Source organism: Pelobates fuscus, chromosome 1 (genome assembly GCF_036172605.1).
Source record: "Pelobates fuscus isolate aPelFus1 chromosome 1, aPelFus1.pri, whole genome shotgun sequence".
NCBI lineage: Eukaryota > Metazoa > Chordata > Amphibia > Anura > Pelobatidae > Pelobates > Pelobates fuscus.
Genome location: NC_086317.1, coordinates 77,514,682 through 77,537,850, shown reverse-complemented (window position 1 = coordinate 77,537,850; position 23,169 = coordinate 77,514,682). Strand labels below are relative to the sequence as shown.

The window sequence follows — 23,169 nt, the reverse complement described above, 5'->3', positions numbered from 1 at the left end:
CGGATGTATATTGTAAAAAAAAAGGATCTCTCAAATTTGTATATAGTGATCCCTGTTACAAAGTCACATTTATCTGTAATGATTAAAATCGAATTATCTTGTTTTGAAAGTGCTTGTCTTCATAAATTGCTTTATAGAAACTCATGATTATCTGTACACAAGTGAGTGGACATCACAATGTGGAACCTTTAGTTAGATTTTGGCGCATGTGGCCTGCGCATGGGTTGTTTATCTTGTTAATTTGACATTTTAAGCTCTATTAAAATTGATATAGCCTCAATTCCCTTTTCACTAGTTCTAACGTCTTGAGTTTCCCATCAAACCCCCTTGGCCTGAACTGCAGATATAAACAGCCATTGCGAACATCCATGAATCACAGTGCACATGTCATGGAAAGTGATAGCCGCATGTTTTCTCAATCTCACACTTTGCAGTTTGTTTGGTGTTAATAAAGAATAAAGTATGTACTCTGGAGTTGTTTTCCATAAAGGAGTGGATGGTGACAGCCTCTATTTCTCTATTTTCCCGGAGTATATATTTCTGAGCTTGGCTACAGAGCAACTTGTTTGACCTTAAACATTAAAGTGATTCCAGGCAAAATATTTCCCTTTCTTTCCCCCATCTGCAAAAATATTATTTTCACAATAGTACGTTGTTCCAAATATGCTTAATTTTATCCTTGCTCATCTAATTAAATTTAATTAACCCCTTAAGGACCAAACTTCTGGAATAAAATGGAATCATGACATGTCACACATGTCATGTGTCCTTAAGGGGTTAAAGGGACTCTCCAGTGCCAGGAAAACATATCTCTCCCGCCCAGCCCCTTTCCCATGTTGCTAAAGGGATTAAAACCCCTTTAGTGACTTACCGGAATCCAGCACCGATGTCCCTCAGCGCTGGGTGATGCTCCTCCCCTGCCCTCAGCCGGCAGGGGAGACCTAATGCGCACGTGTGGCAATGGCCGCACACACACATTAGACCTCCCCATAGGAAAGCATTATGCTATGCTTTCCTATAGGGATTCCGGCGACGCTGGAGCTCCTCTTGCATAGCGTGAGGACGTCCAGCGTAGTTTAAAACACTTTTCGTGTTTTAAGAACAAGGAAGTCCCTCTAGTGGCTGTCTGATAGACAGTAGTAGTAGTAGTAGTACACACTACTTCTCCTATAATCCCTTGCTTGTCAGCAAATTATGCAATGAGATTAGTCCCCATAGGTCACAATGAGACTCTCCTGATTGGAGCTTTTTATCTTGTTTTAGAAGGAACCCACCTGGAACTGCAGGCAAATCCAGGACGTAGTGCACTGTGAACAAGTTTTGCAGTTTCAATTTTTTAATGTACGTTTTGGGCAATATTTGAATGCATTATTTATATGAGACATAAAAATAAAATGGTCAGATTTTGCTTGAACAATTCTGTTATATTAAATGTGACCATTCAGTGATGTAAATTTTAGATGTAATCAGATTTTAAAGTGAAGCTTTAATTTTACAACCTAACCCATTTGCGCCATTAAGACGTGCCAGTAAGTTTAGAACGCCATAGGCTTTAACGACCCTAACAATCTTCCACATTTCAGCCCAGCTGTCATAGCAGCATGGACCATTGCTCAGTTATTTGCCCTTAGTTAAGGTATTCTCGTGCTTGCACGAATATTCTAAGTGATTCACTCATTCTGAATGTCTTGGAGTTCTTTCACTACCAATCTCTGCTGTGGGTGTACCTGCTGCTTTTGTGCGCATGTGCTCCTCCAATCAAATGCTGCAATTTGATTCTCAGAATGAATTTTACTCGGTGTGGATGAGGAATGCATTTTTTATGCTTTTTGTTGAAATGTGAGTTTACTTGTGGGGTCTTTTGGGGTCTTTTGCCCCCACCCATAGTCCATCAGACTATTCCACATTCCACATTGAAATAAAAGCCTTTTATTCACACTTCTAATGTGGTATACAAGTATTGCTCTGAAGCTGATAACTCTAAAATTAGAATCCCATTTCATTTCACATTGTCTCTTATCTCCTCACTGTTAATGTGGCCTCAGTTTATGGATATCTGTTACTCATCTCTCTGTAAAATTGCAGATACATACATTTAAGTGGTTGTGCATGTCTACTAGACTATTTATAACATGGTTAGACGTTAGGGTTATTTTTATTTAAAGGGTCACTCTAATCACCATAACCACTTTGTCTTATTCACACAGTTATAGTTGAAATACTTCTTGCCAGGAGCCTTTCTTTTTAAAATGTTTCATTTCCAAGATAAATGCTTTTTTTTTTTTTTGCCAACTTCCTGGGCTCTGAATCATTTAGCCGGATCACTTCTTTCTGGATGGATGGAAATATGTGTTTTGTGCAACTTTTGTATCTGATGCAGTGGAAATAGGGGCAAGTGGGGCAGTGCTCCCAATGGTTTTATTGACGAAGAAAAATCTAATCTATTGGCATAGTAAGGACTAATGATAGGTATGTACTAAAAGTCTGCAAATGTTGCAGTAGGGCTGAGCAACTCATGTAAAGGTTTTGAGGATTTTCTGGAATAAAATCCTGTTCTCTAGTTACAAACCCCCAGCAGACATGTTTATCTGCTAATGAGAAGCTTTGGACTGCATATTTGGTCTCAGTGCTTCTCTGGGAAGCATTTGATTGTAAGTAAGTGGTGGGCAAGAAGGGGTGATGGTCATTAGCTGCAGAGTCAAGTTCTGCAGCTAATGAATGCTATGTTTTATATAATCTTGATCTAGATTTTTTATTTTTTTTCTGATTTCATTGTATGCATTAAAAGAATGTGTTGGTTGTTTAAAATTAGGAATTTGAAAATTTACATGTCTTGGAATTGAACCATTGTGTGAAATAGCAGAATGCATTTTCAGAATACCCACTGATCAGTTACAGATTGTTTTTTGATAAAGGTTTCATTATTTCAGCCTGAGATGTTTTAGAACCATAGACCTGGAATTGAAGCCTCTGATATAGACGGTTTCCTATGCACAGATTTTAGTAGATGGTTTGCCGTTTTTTTTTTTTTTTTAATATATTTTCAGTTTGTAACATATTTGATGAATGGATCACTGAGCTTGCTTTACAATTGAATATTACTCATAACGCTAATGTAATGTGCATAATGTGGCTGCCTTTCAAACAAAGGTTGCAAACTACTGCTTTAGACCATACATTCTTTTGTCCAGTGCTCTCGTAGCCTCTTGTTCTTTTCCCCCTGAATTTGCCACCATTTACTTATGTTTAATTTATTCCATTGCAGAGTATTGCGCTTTACAAATAACAGTAACTTCTGTTTTGTCATGTTGTTGTTAGTTTTCACAGAAGCCAACGAAAATTTACATAAGTCATAGGGAGCACCAGCCTGAAAAACCATTTGTGGCATAATTAGAAATAATTATTTCAAGTCCTTTTTTTCTGAAACCTAATATAATTACATGTGTTATTAAGTGAGTAACCTATTGCAGTTCTGCATTATATCCACGCACCAAGCACTAATGTGCTGTGCATGGCACTAATGTATGTGCTATGTAAATGGGGAATACCGGTAATTGCATCTGCCTTTGCAAACATGTATTTCTCCTAATGTTCTAATGTTTCTTTTTCCTAAACTTTACCAATACTATCTGTTTGTTGTAGTTTTTTTTGTTGTTGTTGTTGGGTTTTTGTTTGTTTGTTTTTTCATGTGTCACCTTTGAACAGTTTTTCTCTTTTAAATATTAACATTCGTTACTAGTGACTTACTATTTTTTACGGCAGGAGAACAATGTACTATTAGAGACTAATCATGTCAAGTGTTTTGGACATTTTTAAAAGAACTCATCAGGCATACCTAGTCTGCTCTAACCTGATTTCTGGTGTCACTCATTGACTTTAGATTTCGCGGTCAGATTTTGCATAACCTAAAGGACAGGCATGAGAGGGCTGTCAGTGGGTAGCAACATTATAGGGTAGAGCCGCACCTTATTAAAATGGCTACGGTTTTACAAATACATGTATTTGTAAGCCTATGGTGTTGAACGGGACATGATGTCTCATTAGGTTAGGGGTAAAGAGGACACTTTTAGCTTAATGAAGCAGCTTTGTTGTATAGATCATGCCACTGTAGTCTCACTGCTAAATATGCTGCCATTTAGAACAACGGATCCCAAACTGTGTGCCACGGCGCCCAGACGGGCACACGGGGGATCCGCAAGATATGTTCCTGGTGCAATGACCATCGCACCGGGAACCTTGCCTCCCTCTCCCCTGCTGGCTCTGCAGGACCGGAGGGGAGATCAGAAGTCTCCCTCTCTGACACGTTCACAGTGTATTGCTGGCAGCCGGCAGGTGTGAGGGGGACAGAGGACCTGGGGGAGCTCTAACCAGCAGCTCCGCCGGGTTCTCCTCTCACGAGCTCGAAGCGTTGCGCAGTTACCATGGTAACGTTCCGAATCTCGAGTGAGTGAACTCTAGCAGCTCCAGAGGCTGCTAGAGTTCAATCACCACCTGGACCACCAGGGTTCTCTACAGGACCACCAGGGATTAGTACTGCCCCCCCTCCCAGGCAAAGGTAAGCAGGGAGGGGGGATATTAAAATTATTCTTTTTTTTAAATTAAAATTATTCTTTTTTTTTTATTAAAATTAAATTTAAAAACCTTTTAATTAAAAAAATAAAAGTACCGTATATACTCTATTATAAGCAGAGTTTTTCAGCACATTTTTTGTGCTGAAAAACCCCAACTCTGCTTATACTCGAGTCACTGTCTGTATTATGGCAACTTACATTGCCATAATACAGACTGGGGGCTGTGGGGGCTGCAGAGCGTTTACTTACCTCTCCTGCAGCTCCTGTCAGCTCCCTTCTCCTCCGCGCCGGTCCGTTCAGCACCTCAGTCAGCTCCCAGTGTAAGTCTTGCGAGAGCCGCGGGGTCATAGTGCGGCTCTCACGAGACTTACACTGTGAGCTGACAGGGGAGCTGCACGGACCGGCGCGGAGGAGAAGGGAGCTGACAGGAGCTGCAGGAGAGGTAAGTGCTCTCTGACAGCCCCCCTCCCCCCCACTGAACTGCCAATGCCACTGGACCACCAGGGAAGGAGAGCCCCCCTCCCTGCCATGTATCAAGCAGGGAGGGGGGACGAAAATAAATTAAATAAAATAAAAAATAATAATAATTAAATTAAAAAATAATAATAAAAAATAATTATTAAAATAATAATAATAATAAAAAAAAAAAAATTGCCCACCCCCCACCAAGGCTCAGCTACACACACACACTGCTTTCACACACACACTGCATTCATACACACACACTGCACTCATACACATACACTGCACTCATACACACACACTGCACTCATACACACACACTGCACTCATATACACACGCTGCACTCATACACACACCCGCTGCACTCATACACACACCCGCTGCACTCATACACACACCCGCTGCACTCATACACACACCCGCTGCACTCATACACACACCTGCTGCACTCATACACACACCTGCTGCACTCATACACACACACGCTGCACTCATACACACACACGCTGCACTCATACACACACACGCTGCACTCATACACACACACGCTGCACTCATACACACACACGCTGCACTCATACACACACACGCTGCACTCATACACACACACGCTGCACTCATACACACACACGCTGCACTCATACACACACACGCTGCACTCATTATATACACACTGTAAATAAATATTCAACTAATATAAATTTTTTAGGATCTAATTTTATTTAGAAATTTACCAGTAGCTACTGCATTTCCCACCCTAGTCTTATACTCGAGTCAATAAGTTTTCCCATTTTTTGGGGGTAAAATTAGGGGCCTCGGCTTATATTCAGGTCGGCTTATACTCGAGTATATACGGTATATATTAATCTTCCCCTCTACCCCCACAGACCCACAATTGCCCTCCCCATACACACACTGCCCCTCCATACACACACATTACCTCCCATACACACATACTGCCCCTCCATACACACAAACAGTACCTCTCACACAACCTGCCCCCCACACACACACTGTACCCCTCACACAACCTGCCTACCCACACACTGTACCCCTCACACATCCTGCACCCCTCATGCACACACACGCACGCGCACTCCTCACTCACACACACACACACACACACACACTCCACAACTCACACACACACATATATAGTACCCCTCAGACACACTAGTTCCCCTATCCCCTACTACAGCCCCTATCCCGGCAGATCCCAGGTAAGTTGTCCAACTGTTCATAATCAGTTTGACTTGACTACTTACTCTGGGAGGGCACTACTGGTACCATAACCACTACAAAGTGCTGTAGTGGTAATTATGCCTGGATTGTTTCTATAAATAATCTACCAGATACCCTGCCAAGATTAGTTTCTGGATCTGCTCGTGAACAGCAAGCATTTCTGCCAAACAGGGGCCCAGTATATGCAGCTGTGCTGTACATATATACAATCTTGGAAATTATTTTAAGTTAGGGCGCCTTTGAAAGATATTAAAATATTAAAGGCACCTTGAACCTAAAAAGTTTGGGAACCACTGATTTAGACGTTAAATCAATTATGTTTCTGTTTATGTTGCCCTTCCCACTCCTCCCCTGTCTGGGATTCACACAGCCTCCATGAAAAAATTTGTTTAATTTTCAATCCGAAACAACACACTGTATGTTTACATTAGACGTTCTTCTCTCCTGGTCTCTTAATTGAGCTGTTAATCACACACAGAGAGCTGTTGCAGGCCCTAGAATGCTATTCACAGTGCAGGAGATAGGAAATTCTTAAACACAATGTGTGATAATCAAAGCTAAAATAATTTTAAGTACATGATGTTTAAATGGACATAGTTAAATGTTGGAGGTAGAGACTAATGCTACACTTTATCTCAAAACATCACCAGCTGCCATTGGTGGTAGGTGAATTCTGACAATATAGGAAATACCAGAGAGACCTAAAAAGATTTAAAGTTTGCAAAAATATGTATTTTTTTATGTATCAATAAATCGCATCCATTCTTTATCACCAGTTATTACTTAATCATTGATGACCAATATACTTGTGAGAGTGCTTTTCTATAAAAGAACTCTGGGTACCATAACCACTTTACCTCAATCAATAGATACAATGCTTGGCAGGGCCGGTGCAAGGATTTTTGGTACCAAAGGCAAAGATGCCTTTTGCTCTGTCCCTTAATCAACCTCTTGAATTTTTTTTATCCCTTTTTGTTTTTCTTCTCCTGTCTTGTCCCCTTTAGTGTATCTCTTGTCTTGCATTCCCGTTTAGTATATCTTATCCCCACATTTCTTTCTTTTGTGTGTTACTTACTTCCCTCCAGCCCCTTTGTGTCTCTTTCTCCCCTTCCTCAGCCTTTCTTTGTTTATTCCCCTTGTACAGCTCCTCATAGGCGTGCGCACCGGGTGTGCCTGGGCACACCCTAATCCCCGCGGCACGCTTATTTATTGAGACCGGCAGGGGAGATCTCAGGATCCCCCCTGTCGGCTCATGCAGAGCCAGTGCTATCCAAACGCGGGCTCTGCTCTCAGCCTCCCCTCACTGACCCACAGGCAGTGAGGGAGGCAGGAGAGGATCGGCGGAGTTCTTGCCAGCAGCTCCGCCGGGTTCCTCTCGCGAGATCTGAGCGTTGCCTGCAGGCTAGAGTTCACTCACCACTGGACCACCAGGGAAGGATGGCAGAACAAGGATCCCCCCTCCCAGGCATAAGGTAACAAGGGGGGGGGATATTAACTGATCTGCCCCCACCTCCACTGGACCACCAGGGAATGTAGCAAGGAACAAGAATCCCCCCTCCCCACATAAAGTAAGAAGGGAGGGGGGATATTGAGTAATGTACCCCCACCTCCACCCCCCACAATCACCCACACACATACAGCACCTACACACATACAGCACCTACACACATACAGCACCTACACACATACAGCACCTACACACATACAGCACCTACACACATACAGCACCTACACACATACAGCACCTACACACATACAGCACCTACACACATACAGCACCTACAGACATACACAGCACCCACAGACATACACAGCACCCACAGACATACAGCACCCACAGACGTACACAGCACCCACAGACGTACACAGCACCCACAGACGTACACAGCACCCACAGACGTACACAGCACCCACAGACGTACACAGCACCCACAGACGTACACAGCACATACAGCACCCACACACATATAGCACCCTCACACACATTACACAAACAGCACCCTAACACACATTACACAAACAGGACCCTAACAAACACACACAGCACACTACCAGTACCCTCACACACAGTACATTAACAGCACCCTCACAAGTGCACACACACACACACAGTACATTAACAGCACCCTCACACACAGTACATTAACAGCACCCTCACACACAGTACATTAACAGCACCCTCACACACAGTACATTAACAGCACCCTAACACACATTACACAAACAGCACCCTAACACACAGCACACAAACAGGACCCTAACACACAGCACACTACCAGCACCCTCACACACAGTACATTAACAGCACCCTCACACACATTACACAAACAGCACCCTAACACACATTACACAAACAGCACCCTAACACACAGCACACAAACAGCACCCTAACACACAGCACACAAACAGGACCCTAACACACAGCACCCTAACACACAGCACACAAACAGGACCCTAACAAACACACACAGCACACTACCAGCACCCTCACACACAGTACATTAACAGCACCCTCACACACATTACACAAACAGCACCCTAACACACATTACACAAACAGCACCCTAACACACAGCACACAAACAGGACCCTAACAAACACACACAGCACACTACCAGTACCCTCACACACAGTACATTAACAGCACCCTCACAAGTGCACACACACACACACAGTACATTAACAGCACCCTCACACACAGTACATTAACAGCACCCTCACACACAGTACATTAACAGCACCCTCACACACAGTACATTAACAGCACCCTCACAAGCACGCACACACAAACACCCTCACCCACATAGTACACTACCAGCACCCTCACACACACATCACACTAACAGCACACACACACACAGCAGTGTGTGTATATATACACATACATACATACATACATATACGCGGCTTGTGCTTTAGGGTGCACACCCTAATGCAATAGGCTGTGCACGCCTATGCAGCTCCTATGTGTCTTTCTCCCCATCCCCTCTGTGTACCTCTTCCCCCAGCCCCTTTTGTGTATCTTTCTCCCCAGCCCATCTGTGTGTCTCCTTCTCCAGCACCTTGTCCCTTTCTCCCCACGGCCCCTCTTTGTCATCCCCCCTAAGCCCTCTAGATGTCTTCCTCTCAAACCAAGGAGAGGAAACTGAAGATCCTCTCTCGCGGTCCATGGCTCAGCAATGCTACAAGCAGTCATTGGCAGGAGGGAAGCGCTGTCCTATGTGCACTCCTTCTATTCTATGCCTGAAGCCCCCTGGGACCTTCTAAACTTCCAGTACTAATCCATCACTCATCTAGGAGAAGTGACTATTATGGGAAAGCATTTTTTTTACTAAAGTACTTTTTGAAGTTGTGGGTGGGTGGGGGGGCTGCTTTGGTTTATCTCTTCTGGACTTTTAGTCCTATTCTGTGTTATCATACATTTATATATCATACGTTTCTTTCATAACCATTCTGTATATTTAAGCTACCTTTTGAAAGTATATTTTATAACCCCTAACCGCTATATTATAAAGATTTTTGTAATCTGGACCGTAAATATTCAGTTATTTGTGATAGGTGCTTAAAACTAGAAAGGATGTGTTTTCATTTCTTGTGTACTGTGTAAAGGCTTTTTATTGCAGCACATTTGTTTTTTTTTTTTGTTTTTTTAAGTGTTTAGCAATTGTGACTTTATATTTAACTGCAGTGATTTATGTGAAAGCAATCAGCAAGTATTATGTTTTCTTCATTGGCTTTATAATAGAAGTCTATGCTGCTGTATACGCCGCTGTTCCATTACCAGAATTCCCATGTTCAGTTGTGCAGTGCATTGTGGCTTTATATACGAGGTTGGTAAGTTTGAGACCCTTCTAATCTTTAGAAATATCATGTGCTTGGCTTACTAAAAGCTGCCGCTTATTGGAAATATTATAGGTGTTAATTAAATAGCTCAGCAGACTTTCTTTTTAACCCCTGTAGTGGAGGGATTTGGAGTAGGCAATTTCCTGTTTGTTGTTTGGCACTTAAAGGGTCTCTACAAAAGCCGATGATTGGAATTCGTCCAAAGGAACTCTTTAATAATCAGGAACCCAAATTACCAATCAGCCTACTAGAATTTCGTTGGTTGCAATCCAGCTGGTTTTGGTCTTTTCTATAATGTACTCCAGCAAATAGCATCGTGCTACAAAGACTTATCTTGGAAAACGCTTTTGTTTGTAGAATTTACAGTCCCATTATGTTATCTTCAAATGTCTCACAAATAGCTATTCTCGTGTCACAGCTATTCTGCTGTGTCAAAATGAAAAGGCTGTTTGTGTGTTTGTGCGCATGAGTACGATATGTATAGCAAAATCTATAAACCCACTACATGTCTCTTCTCCTGCTGCAGAAGTCTCTTGTCTTCTGTTACTCATTAACTGGCTTTCGCTCCTTGGTTATATCTATTTTTTTTTATTTTTTTTTTTCTACTACTTCTTCTTCTGGGTATTTATACAGTACCTACTGCTGAATTTGCTGTTCTGCTGTCTTGTAATCGGCTGAATTTGAATTATGTGAGTGATGCATAGTTACACAGGCTGAAAAAAAATGACTTGCGTCCAACAAGTTCAGCCTTTCTCATATCCGTTTCCCCTGTAAATTCAAAAGAAGGCAATCAACCCAGTTTTTCTCACTTTCTGATTTTGCAACAAACTAGGGGAAAAATCCTTTTTGACCCGAATGGCATTCCGATCTCGGCTTTGATCTAGAAGATGTTACCCCACATCTTAAAGTGTTTTGTCCCTGAATATACAATTTTTGCAAGCATTCTTCCAGTTTCTGTTAAGACTGATGAAAAAAACAAAACACTTTTTCGGGTCGAAAATTACATGTTTTATAGTTCTTACTGTAAAGAACCATTTCCATTGCCTTCGAATTATACATTTAGACTTCCAGGCAATAATTTGTATTTAACCTGAATATATTTGCATAATGCTATCATACCCCCGCACTGTTTTCTAAATGAAACAGATTTAAATGTGTTAGCCTTTCTTCATAACTATAAAATCTTCCATACCCCTTATTAATTTTGTAGCACGTCTCTGCTTTTTTTCGAGTGCCGTAAACTTTCTCATGTGAAGTTTTCCGTAACTTACTAAAAGAAGAGTTTATTTCACTAATGTACACCCGATCAGATTCACATTGATGGAACAAATTCTCCATCAACATCAGACTGCTGTTGTGTGCTTATCACATTATTCCTAATTCTACATGTAGACAACACTCCAGTTAGGTTAATATAAATGCTAAAATATATTTATTGTATTTTTTTATATTTTTTATTAAGCCATTTAAAAAATATTTTTATGATCTTGTTTATTTAGTGACAAGTTTGCTTTTTATCTGTGTTGACTCTTTCAAGTATTGCTATTTCTATTAAAATTCTAACTCTAGTGTAATACATTATAGCGTAATACAGTTATCTGCTCTTTTTGAGTACTGTGCACTAGGCAACACTGAAGAAAATCAGATTTTTGTAGTTTTGTTGTGTTGTGGGATCTCCATTAGGGAAGTAATGGAACATGAAACCAACATCATTAAATTGTCATTTGCTTCTTAAGTGCGTGAAATAATTTGTTCAGTTGTTAATCTATTGTAACCTATTTCACTGCGCTTAGACAGGTAATGTTTGCCCTCGCTTTGCATTGGATGAGATCATCCAGCGGGCTACATTGTGCTTTCCAAAGACTGTCTATTGCTCTGCATTTGCCTACATCTGGTCAGTAAACAATACATGGAACAGCTGTGCAAATAAGTTAATTTAAATGAATCACAATCTATGTATACCTCCGTCTCATCCTTAGTAGATCCCTGATCAGTTCTTCAGAGTCAGTTCCTCTTTAAGCCAGGGTTCTAAAACGGTCACTAGTGAGATTTTTGCTGAAGCTGATGGCTAACTAAAAGCTTTTAAAATGTTTATTGGAGGGGTGGGGGCATTAGAAGCTGACAAACCTGTGAGTTTATAGAGGAGTAAACACATCATGGTTAACCCCTTAAGGACACATGACATGTGGGACATGTCATGATTCCCTTTTATTCCAGAAGTTTGGTCCTTAAGGGGTTAAAGGGACACTATAGTCACCAGAATAGCTGCAGCTTAATGTAGTTGTTCTGGTGAGTTTAGTATGTTCCTGCAGGCATTTTCATGTAGCCATTGCCTTTTCAGAGAAATTGCTGCCTACAAACACCTCCAATGGCAGTCGGACGGCCACTAGAGGTGCTTCCTGGGTCATCGTGCTCGGCATGGAGATGCTGAACATTTAGGAGATGCTGATTGCCAGCACGGCCTTTGGATCCGCCCCCTGGCCTGCTTCCTTGGCTGAGATTGTCAGAATTAGCAATCTTTTCCAACTCCATGCTCTCCTATGGCTGAGATTGTCAGTTCTGATGATGTCAGCCAAGGATGCAGATCGGGAGCAGGGCCAGCACCAGCGGACCTGTTCGGTGCTGGAAAAAAGGTAAGATTTAACCCTATTGAAGTGGGGCAAGGGGAGATGGCGGTAACCTTATATGTTTTTGACACAATATGGTCAGGAATACACGTTTGTATTGCTGAACCTAAAATGCCCTTTAATATAGTATTTTATTGCTGTATCTCAAAACCTGATGAACCGTGACACCCGAGGTAGTAGTTGGAGTTACAGTGTTGGTTAAAAGAATCAGTGTTACATATTTTAATACCCAACATCTTTCAAAGGGCTCCAGTGTTTTAATAGCGAGATATTTAATGAAAAATAAATAGTACAATATTCTATTGGTTTTGTGATGTGGTTTGGGGGGGAATAGCACATGAAATCATGATTTTTGTTTGCTTTGCATAAGCTATGGATAAATGTAGACGATATGCATAAAACATACTGCAGCTGCTAAAATGCAGAAACACTGGCACGTGTACTTTTCTGTATAAACAAACTGTTTTAGTGGTCCCACTCCTAATCTTTATCTTGGGCTTGGTTTTCTTCTATCCCTTCACACGTTTTCCCTTCTCTGTCTAACCCTCTTACTTTTTTACCTTCATACATGGTCGATATATGCTATTGATGAACAACTCCATGAGCTACAATACTGGAGATCTACCATTTGGCTGCCCCTTAGGAAAGCATGCATTAAATATAATAGTTTAGTAATGTTCTGAACTATGTGAGATATGTTTGCTTATGAACTCCTCAACATTATATGGCAGTGGTGCTATATTTGATGTAATATACATGATATGCTTAGCACTTGCATTATTTTTTTAATTGTCATGAATGTGTAGTGATCCCAACATGTAAAACTAAGCCAAAGTAGCAAAGAGGTATATTAGTGGTCTTTTGGATTGGCGTATTGCTAATAGTAAAAAAAATAAGTAGAAACAAATGCCTTAAGAAGTGCGGTCTAAGGACAATAGAAAAGTAACAACATAAGTAAGCAAGTCAAGGTAAGGGTTACAAAAGACCACTATCAAGGAATAAGTCATGAGTCCATAACCAGAAAAGCCGTAAAACAGAAGTTCTTTCGGCTACAATAGGTCTTGATAGGGCACTGCTCAGACAGAGGACTAAGCTGATATAGGGCATGCAAGTATTTTATAGGTCAGCGTCTTTAGAAGTACATCTTTAAGTATGTTACTGCTGTTGCAGGAATGATGCAGGGCCTGTTATATATGGCATCAAAAATGTATAAAGATAGAGCGGAAAGACGCACAAAATCACAATGGGTGTCCGGCAATTAACATGACAGTAATGTGGAAATTGACAAGGGTGTCCATGTAATGAGTAAGGCAACTACTGGTGAACCACATTACGCTTACCCAGTTTCTTTCCTGCTTTATTCACTGTTGGCATTGGTGCATTTCTTTTTAAAGGGACACTATAGTCACCTGAACAATTTTAGCTTAATGAAGCAGTTTTGGTGTATAGAACATGCCCCTGCAGCCTCACTGCTCAATCCTCTGCCATTTAGGAGTTAAATCCCTTTGTTTATGAACCCTAGTCACACCTCCCTGCATGTGACTTGCACAGCCTTCCATAAACACTTCCTGTAAAGAGAGCCCCATTTAGGCTTTCTTTATTGCAAGTTCTTTAATTAAGATGTTCTTATCCCCTGCTATGTTAATAGCTTGCTAGACCCTGCAAGAGCCTCCTGTGTGTGATTAAAGTCCAATTTAGAGATTGAGATACAATTAGGTAAATTACATCTGTTTGAAAGTGAAACCAGTTTTTTGTTTTTTTTTCATGCAGGCTCTGTCAATCATAGCCAGGGGAGGTGTGGCTAGGGCTGCATAAACAGAAACAAAGTGATTTAACTCCTAAATGACAGTGAATTGAGCAGTGAAATTGCAGGGGAATGATCTATACACTAAAACGGCTTTATTTAGCTAAAGTAATTTAGGTGACTATAGTGTTCCTTTAACCCCTTAAGGACCAAACTTCTGGAATAAAAGGGAATCATGACATGTCACACGTCATGTGTCCTTAAGGGGTTAAAATACCATGTTCTGATTAGATCTAGTTCTTTATATAGTGTCTTCTCTTCTGCAACGTTCTCTAAAATGTTACAGTGGACAAATATTGCAGAGAACTTCTCAAACAAGCATATCTTATAGTGTTCCTCAGCCATAAGGCTATTTAATCAATGCTTTTTTTTATGGGGGATTTTGAAGACGCTGTACGTCCTCATACAAAGCGTGAGAGCGCCCAGCATTGTTTAACGGAGTTTACGTCAAGGCGCTTCCTGCATTTACAGAGTTTGTCTTAACCCTACAATATAGAAACTGCAATGTTTTACATTACGTTGCAGGGCTATGGAGACAGGGACAATGCACTAAGACCACTTAAATGAGTTGAAGTGGTCTGGATACCTATAGTGTCCCTTTAATTCACTGAACTAATAACTTTATACATGAGGTCGCTTCTTGACCACCAGTTAGGCTATCGCACATTTGATTTTATCATTTGATATTATCAGTCTATGATTTAAAATAAGTAATGTATTCCTGTCTCTTGTGATACAGCTCCAAACATATAATTTGCACTGATTAAATTTACTTATACATGGTGTTAACCCACATAAAATACAAAATATTAGCAACATTTTTCAATAACTGTAGACAAACTAATCCTAAAATAAAGGCACAGAAATAGTTGTTTAGTAGGGATTTGGGCACATCCTCAAGCACTTTTACAATTACATTCATGACTGAAATATTCATCCATTTTAGTTTTTCAATCACCCAACAAATGAAGTCAAGTGGCCTCTATTAAAGCTGAATTGAATACTGCATAAAATGTAATTGCAGCTTAAATGCAATATAAACTGTTCTAGCAATAGCATCTGGCTTTATAGTCCTATCTTATCATGAAGTGAAAGTTGGTTTAAAAGCTAAACGTCTGTAGATATGTTTTGTCTTTCAGTTACTGCCAACTAACCTTTTATTAGTGTGCATTTGAAGTCACATTTAATACTTTTGTGTGGAATGTAACAGTCAATTATCTGCTGAGCTATAAAATGTATGCATTTATCCTTGAATGTAATTTATAGTCTTAATTATATCGATCTGGTGATCATACAGTATATCCAATAAACCTTAATTGGCTGCCATTTACCCACAGAGGGATATTTTGAGCAAAGTAACTAGTTACATTTGTATATTTTGATGCAGTGTGCTCCTGGTGCCTCTAGTCTCCTTACAGCTACATCATACACACTGATGCATGCTCACAAAACGTCCAGATTTCGGTGGGACTGACCAGAGTTTGGGTTTATCTCCCAGGTTATTCCCTGGTGTCCCGCATCCAGGTACACCATGGAACTGACCTACCTAGTGCATGCTTAGTCTGTGTTTAGGATCCTAGGGCAATGCAAAGACAATTCTGCTGCTCTCTCTGGTTTCCCTTGAGTGAGGCCCCTTTTCTGGGTGCCTTCGCCCCCCCCCCCCCCCCCCCCATTCCACTGTAGTATGTGTATTGGGGATGGTGCCTACAGTGTCCCTTTAAAATGTTTTTTTTTTTTAAAAGCCCTGGCTGGGATAGTCTCCTCACTGCAACTTGTTTTTTTTTTGAGCCCTGATGACTTGTGTGTAATTTATCCTTCACATAGAAAAGTATTAAGGTCCCATGGTGCTTGTGCAACTTTTGCCGCAATCCACCAATCCAGCAACTATGAATCCACTGCTTCTTTTAGAGAAGTGCTGGAGACACACTTGGTGTGCCACATCGGCATAGTATGCTTTTTTCCAAAAGGAATATATTTTAGTCTGAAGACCCCCAGTGACCCTATCTGCATGACCACTACTAGAGGTGTGGAAATTGAAAAATGTAAACAATGTTTCTCAATACTGACACGTTTTACAAATTACAAGGGCAGGGCCGCAAGGAGACATCCGTGCCACAAAATCCCTTTCTTAAGATGAAGTGATTTAAAAAAAAAAAAGAAAAAATACTTTAGCGTTGGGAATACAAATGTGTGTTCCTATATCTTTAGTGCCCTGGTGGCAGTGTTGGTAATTGACTCCCACCTGCAGAGAGAGAAAATGTGTTGATCCAGTCTCTGTGGCTGGATAGACCTGCTTGGCTGAGAGCATTATAACCTATGATCTCAGCCAATCCATACTTTCAAATAGGATTGGGAGTCTAGTGCAGCTGTGCAGCAAAATGCCACACTGCACCAGTCAGATGGTCTCCAAAAGACCATTTGATTGAGATAGCAGATGTATTCTCACCGTTTGATTGGAAGCATCTCTAATTGCTGACCGAGTGACAGTCACTTGAGGTGTTTAAACCTTGCAATGTAAATCTTCTCATTTTGCATAATGGCAATGTTTTCGTTTGCAGGGTTAAAATTAGTGGAACATGGCACCCAGACCACTTCATTGAGATGAAATGGTCTGGGTGCCTACAGTGTCCATTTAATGCTTGGACTATCATTTTAATCCAATGTTATATGTAATCGTTATGTTTCCTGTGTGGTCAGGATTAAAACATTCAGTGCTATATCATTACTTTGGACAACACACTCTATCCCAGATATCCTCAGTATCTGAATTCTGAGATGTTATTTTAACTGGTGAAGATCTATGTCCTACATGGTGTCAAACTGTACCCACCCGCTTGTAATTGAACTTGGAACATTCTGAAACCCAGACCGTGTATTATGAAAGCTGGAATCCATATATCCTGCCCATGGTCATTTCTAATTCATGAATATCAAACTCTTCAACACTAAAAATGTACAACTCCTGCTCTGGCTAAACTTGATCAAGAAGAGTTCTCAAGCGTCTTATAAACATTAACACAGCATGTGAAAAGCCTGTGGTGTGTTAAATAAATAAGATAGTTAAATAAATAAAACTAGAAAGTATATTTGGATTATACTTGCTTTAAAACCTTTCAACTTGTCTTTTTAGAAGCTGGAAAATATTGGACTGTCTTACAATACTGGGTATTCATTGAAGTGATAAGTCTCATATTCCTGTGATGTGAAGTGTAGGAAATTGCTTGATGCTAAAACCGGTGTTTTTGGCAGTCCAAATCTTACAAACAAACTGGAAAGTACAACAATTGTTTGTTTTGCTGTAGTATATGACATTTGAACCACTGCTGGACACTAAGGTTGAGCATACACAGCTACTAAATACATATGTCGATCCACTGGTTCTACAAAATAAATTCTTGTCCACGGTTCGGAGGAATTCTGGTCGGATTCTGCTGAGTCTTTGTACATGTATTGCAAGCAGCTGCATAAGAGAAGATATCCATATCCAGTGTAGGCCATCTAATATACTCCCGTGATCTTTCCCTCATTCTACACCCTGATGTGAGCTGTGTAGTAAATTCAGTGTCAGTGTTTGCAGAAAAGTATGAATTACCTGTGAACCACTGAAAAGACTGCATGAGTCGTCATTCCTCCATGTAAAATATGGCTAACGGTCAAGGTGAACTATTTTTGGCCATCATGTTGAACAAAAGACTTAATCTCCTGTAACCTAAAATCAGAGCATGTAGAAATAGCAGTCACCTTGGAATTTAGATTCAAAGGCTGAGGAGGTGTCTCTTATTATTTGAGTAGATGCTACCACCTTTGGAAACAGATCCAGAATAGCATTATCACTGTGCCGTCTATGTTTGAGCAGTCTGGCTGTTCCTTCTCTCCATGGATACAGAAAAGGCCCATGTTTATGTAAGATGGTGCTTCTTTTTTGCAGTCATGGAAGTTTTGGGCCTTAAAGTTAACATGGACAGTTGGACTTAATGACTGGTACCTGTAGTGCTGTTAATCCGTATATGATACTTTTTGGTTAAGATATGCATGATTTTTACTGGAAATCACCTATTGCTTTACATTGCACAAAAACGGTGTGCATTAAATGCAGGCAACTAATGGCATCAAAGCTGTTCTTCATTTTTGTCAACTTGAATCAAGCGTTAAAGCCACTTGGGCACCATCTGTTTGAGAGATTGTCACATTTAGAGGAAATGGGAACATCAAACAAATCCTGCTGTCGCTCCTATTTTGATGCTCTCGTTAAATTACTCAGATACAATCAAATCACATCTTTTCAAATTAATGGCACCTCTGAGTCCCTTTCAAGTGAGCTCTATTTAATGCGCAACAGACCTGATGTAGAGCAGGTGTCATTTAGGTTCATATTTAGTTGCTTCGGTTGGCTTGGCAACACTCAAAAGGCATATGGGTAAGTATTATGCAAGAGCATGTTTTGGAAGGGTACTCTGAATGGCACTTTATTTTATTGTAAAGAGCACAATATTGTATTTGGTTTTCCAAACATTCACCATTAGAAAATTTAAAGACAAAACCAAATCCCTGTTGAATTCAGTAAATTGGTGATAAAAAAATTGTTTGTTTTACAGATTGTCAGCTGGGCAGAAAAGTGTTGTTGGATATTATTCATGGCACCTGTGTGTTCTGTTAAAATGGATCAGAATTCATTGTGTCTGTACATTTTCTGAATTTGTTTTTCGGATGTGAAATTATAATTTGTCATTTGGATCTGGCAAATTTTGCTCCTTTTAAAGGGACACTATAGTCACCAGAACAACTACAGCTTATTGAATTTGTTCTGGTGAGTAGAATAGCTCCCTTCAGGCTTTTTGCTGTAAACACTGTCTTTTCAGAGAAAATGCAGTGTTTACATTACAGCCTAGTGATAACTGGCCACTCCTCAGATAGCTGTTGGAGATCCTTCCTGAGTCATGGCTGCCTAAAATGCATCCAAACATTCAGGGTCTCCTCCCACTGCTGGCAGACACTGAACTTTCCTCATAGACATTCATTGATTCAATTCATCTCTATGAGGAGATGCTGATTAGCCAGAGCTGTGTTTGAATTGTGCTGGCTCTGTCCCTGATCTGCCTCCTTGTCAGTCTATGGGAAAGCATTGTGATTGGATCAGGCCACCACTTCTGATGATGTCAGAGGTCAGCAGAAGTTCACATGCAGAGGCAGCAGCTTCAGACTTGAATACAAGTAAGATTTTACTATCTTTAGGAAGGCAAAGGGGGGGCCAAGGAGGCTAGATAATGGGTTTTAACACTATCTGGTCAGGAATACATGTTTGTGTTCCTGACCCTATAGTGCTCCTTTAATCATTTAGACTAAAGAGCTTGCTATAGTGTTCATCTTCCAAGTTTCACATTCTTTATTTCCCAAGTCCTAAATATTTCTGAAACTTTTAGATATTTTGTATCAAGATTTTAATAACTTTATTTAACGTTTCTCTCTTTTATATTAAACTTATTTGAATAAGACAACTATTTTTTTTTTACTCTATAGCTATCAATTGCTAGAAATATTTTACATTTGCTTTTCTTCCATTTTTTGTAAATATGCTCTCTGTTTAAAGCTGCAGATTGTAATTCATTTGTAAGGTAAATTTAAAAAAAAAATTAATGTAAAAGTGTTGTTTTTTTTTTTTTCTGAAATTGTTTAAACAGGGGACGATCTAATCAATTGTAAATATTGAAAAAATCTTTTCCTAGCATTTCTTTTGAGGGCTATTAACACGCTTGCATGTAAACATTATTTCAATAGTTATAGATGGTTTAGCGTATTCTCTCTAATTCAATGTACGTGTTTCTTTGGAAGACCTTTAGTGACCTTCAATATCCTGTATTCTCCTTGACTCACATCAGATATGTTGTCACAGAATTAATGCAGAGTGACCTCCATAAGATCATCGTCTCTCCTCAGCCTCTCAGTTCAGATCATGTTAAAGTTTTTTTGTATCAGATTTTAAGAGGTAAGTTTTGCTCTAATTTTTATTTACTTTAGCTTCGTTATTTGTTTAAAGGACAACTACAGCTCACTGTAGTGGTTATGGTACCAGGAATGTCTAGGTAACCCCCTCACTTCCAATATAATGACTTCTTACCTGATATCTTCTGTGTGCTGCTTCCACTACCTCTGATGCAGGACTGGGAACAGGACCAAGCTGTTGGTTCTCCTGAGCAGCCTTGCAGGGCAGGGTTAGCACAATGGTTCTTTCCTAAAAATGCAGAAGTGAAGGCAGGGAGAGGTGCCTGCATTCCTTTAAACCTATATGGATTCTAGAACCAGACCACATTTAATACTGTTTTTTTTTGTTTTTTTAGAACACATTTTCTTAGTAGATAACAGTACAAATATATCAATATGTTAAGTTTTGTTACTTAAGTGTTTGGTTTTTCTCTGTGTTCAAAACCGAAGCTCAAATATATAAATTAGGGAAATTTTTGTTCCTTTGTCATAACAAAACAAGTATTGCTGTCAGATTATGGTTTTAAAGGAACACTATAACATTAGGAATACAAACAAATATTCTTAACGCTATGGTGACTTGCTTACTTCTCATCCTTCTTATACTTGCTTTCTCTGCTGCCAGACCCACCTCCTCGGCTGTGATCCTCAATCTAATCCAATGCTTTTCCATAGAAAGCTTTGGGAGGTTACTGTGCATGCGCTGTAAAATTCTATGCTGCACCAATGAAATGGTATCTATGAAACCATCTGAATACATATTGGGGAAGAAGCGCCTCTAGTGTAAAATATATTTATAATATATTTTCTCAACTTTGCTATTTTAACTTGTAGATTTGAAAGTTCCTTGTAATCTTTTCTTCCAATTTTCCTATTGTGCACTGTATTGTTACTACACATACTACATTACATGTATTGTGCAGCCAACAATTTTTTTCTATCATGTTTCAATTTCTTTCATTGGTCTTAAGGTCTGAAGTATTTGCATTCAGCTGGCATCTTACATCGAGACATTAAACCAGGGAACCTACTTGTGAACAGCAACTGTGTTCTTAAGGTAACTTTCTAATCGTTTTGGTGGGGCAGGGGTGGGGGGGGGGGGGGGGGATTAAAATTTACTAATCTGAAAGTAGGAGAACCTGTATAGGCAAAGTACATGTGTCTGAAAATACGTGCTAAATATAAATGTGATACTTTAAGAACAGTTGTTTTTGTGAAGCTTGGGTGGGCCCTAGTTTATATGCTGTGGTTCTTCCTTACTTAAACCATGATTTAATATGTAGTGTAGCGTTCAAAGTATGCCAGAAAAGCTTTGTAGCCTCCCAAGCACATAAGCAATTAAATGGAATAGAATATATAGTCTGTCTTCTTTGTGTTTCTGTGGATACAATAAACTTAGTACAAAGTAATTTACATATGATGTACATAGATTTATATATCTTTTATTTATAAGTGTTTTGTTCCTAAAAGTGGTCCGAATTACTACAAGGGGGAGGGTCACCATGGAAACCAGTGGATCCAGCAGGTGCATTCCATTGGGGACTTCATCCCTCTTACATTTTTGCACCAGTTTTTAGAATAGAACACTTTCAGAGTTATTCACTAAAGTGAGAATTCAAGGTTAATTCGACGTGAATCTCAAATTCTCTAAGGTTAAAATAGTCGGCTATGCTTTACATGTGAAGAATCTTGACCCCAATGCCAATGCAGATTTCAAAGAATGGGAGGGGCGGGGCCGGGCCGCCGGGCCGACCGGAGGCCACCAGCAAGAGCTCCGGCTATGAGCCTGTAAAACAGACACAAAATACCGATCCACAACGCTAGAAAAATGGATCCTCCAACATTAGTGAACAGGGTAGGACTTCGGCTATCACCGACTACCCTCATAAGACCCATCGCTTACCGGGTGAGCAGAGATGGCCATCCACGGCCTACAAGCGGATGGGAGCCTGCATGCAACAATGACCTAAACTTGCGGTTATAACACAATCGCAGGTTTTGCCTACCAGCCTCCAACTAAGCTAACCTGGTAGATAGCTATTAACCAACCAATGTGCTTAGAATAGAGGTGCCCTATCTGTTATACACGCTGCCTACTCAGGTCATGTCTTACGTTCAACATAATTTCTCAACTTGCACTATAATGTTAGGCCAGAGGGCAAATGTAATCCGAATTTCCACATATTGCAGCAAACATTATGTGAACTTCCAGATTAAGATTCAAGCCAGCAGACAATTTGTATTATTTATATTATTGGGCATATGCAACTTATGCTCACATACTGTAACCTTCCCGCCTTACCAGGCATCGACTGTGTTAATTTGATCAATAATACGCCCAGTGTTACATCCCTCTGACGTATCATTTCAATGCGAATGAGCTGTCTCACTAATACAAATATATGCTGCCCATCATAATATTTTCTAAAACAAGGGCTAAGATGTTAGGCTAGAGGGCAAGTGTATCCCAAGTTTAACATATTGCTGTTAACTTTATTTGAATTCTTAGATTAAGCTTAATGCTTGCAGATAATTCGAATTACTAATACCGTTAATTGTATGCAACCTCTGTTCATATACTTAAAAATTTTCGCCTAACCAGGCATTGGCCGGTTTAATTTGATTTATAATACGCTTTGT

General features: G+C 40.1%; 1 protein-coding gene across 1 annotated transcript in view; it reads left to right on the top strand.

The window, feature by feature from the left end:
- Nucleotides 1-23,169, top strand: part of NLK (nemo like kinase) — a 189,265-nt gene that overhangs the window by 111,135 nt on the left and 54,961 nt on the right. The window contains exons 4-5 of the mRNA XM_063449870.1: nucleotides 20,427-20,533; nucleotides 21,501-21,586. Coding sequence (XP_063305940.1) covers nucleotides 20,427-20,533; nucleotides 21,501-21,586 — 193 coding nt within the window. The remainder of the gene's footprint in view (nucleotides 1-20,426; nucleotides 20,534-21,500; nucleotides 21,587-23,169) is intronic.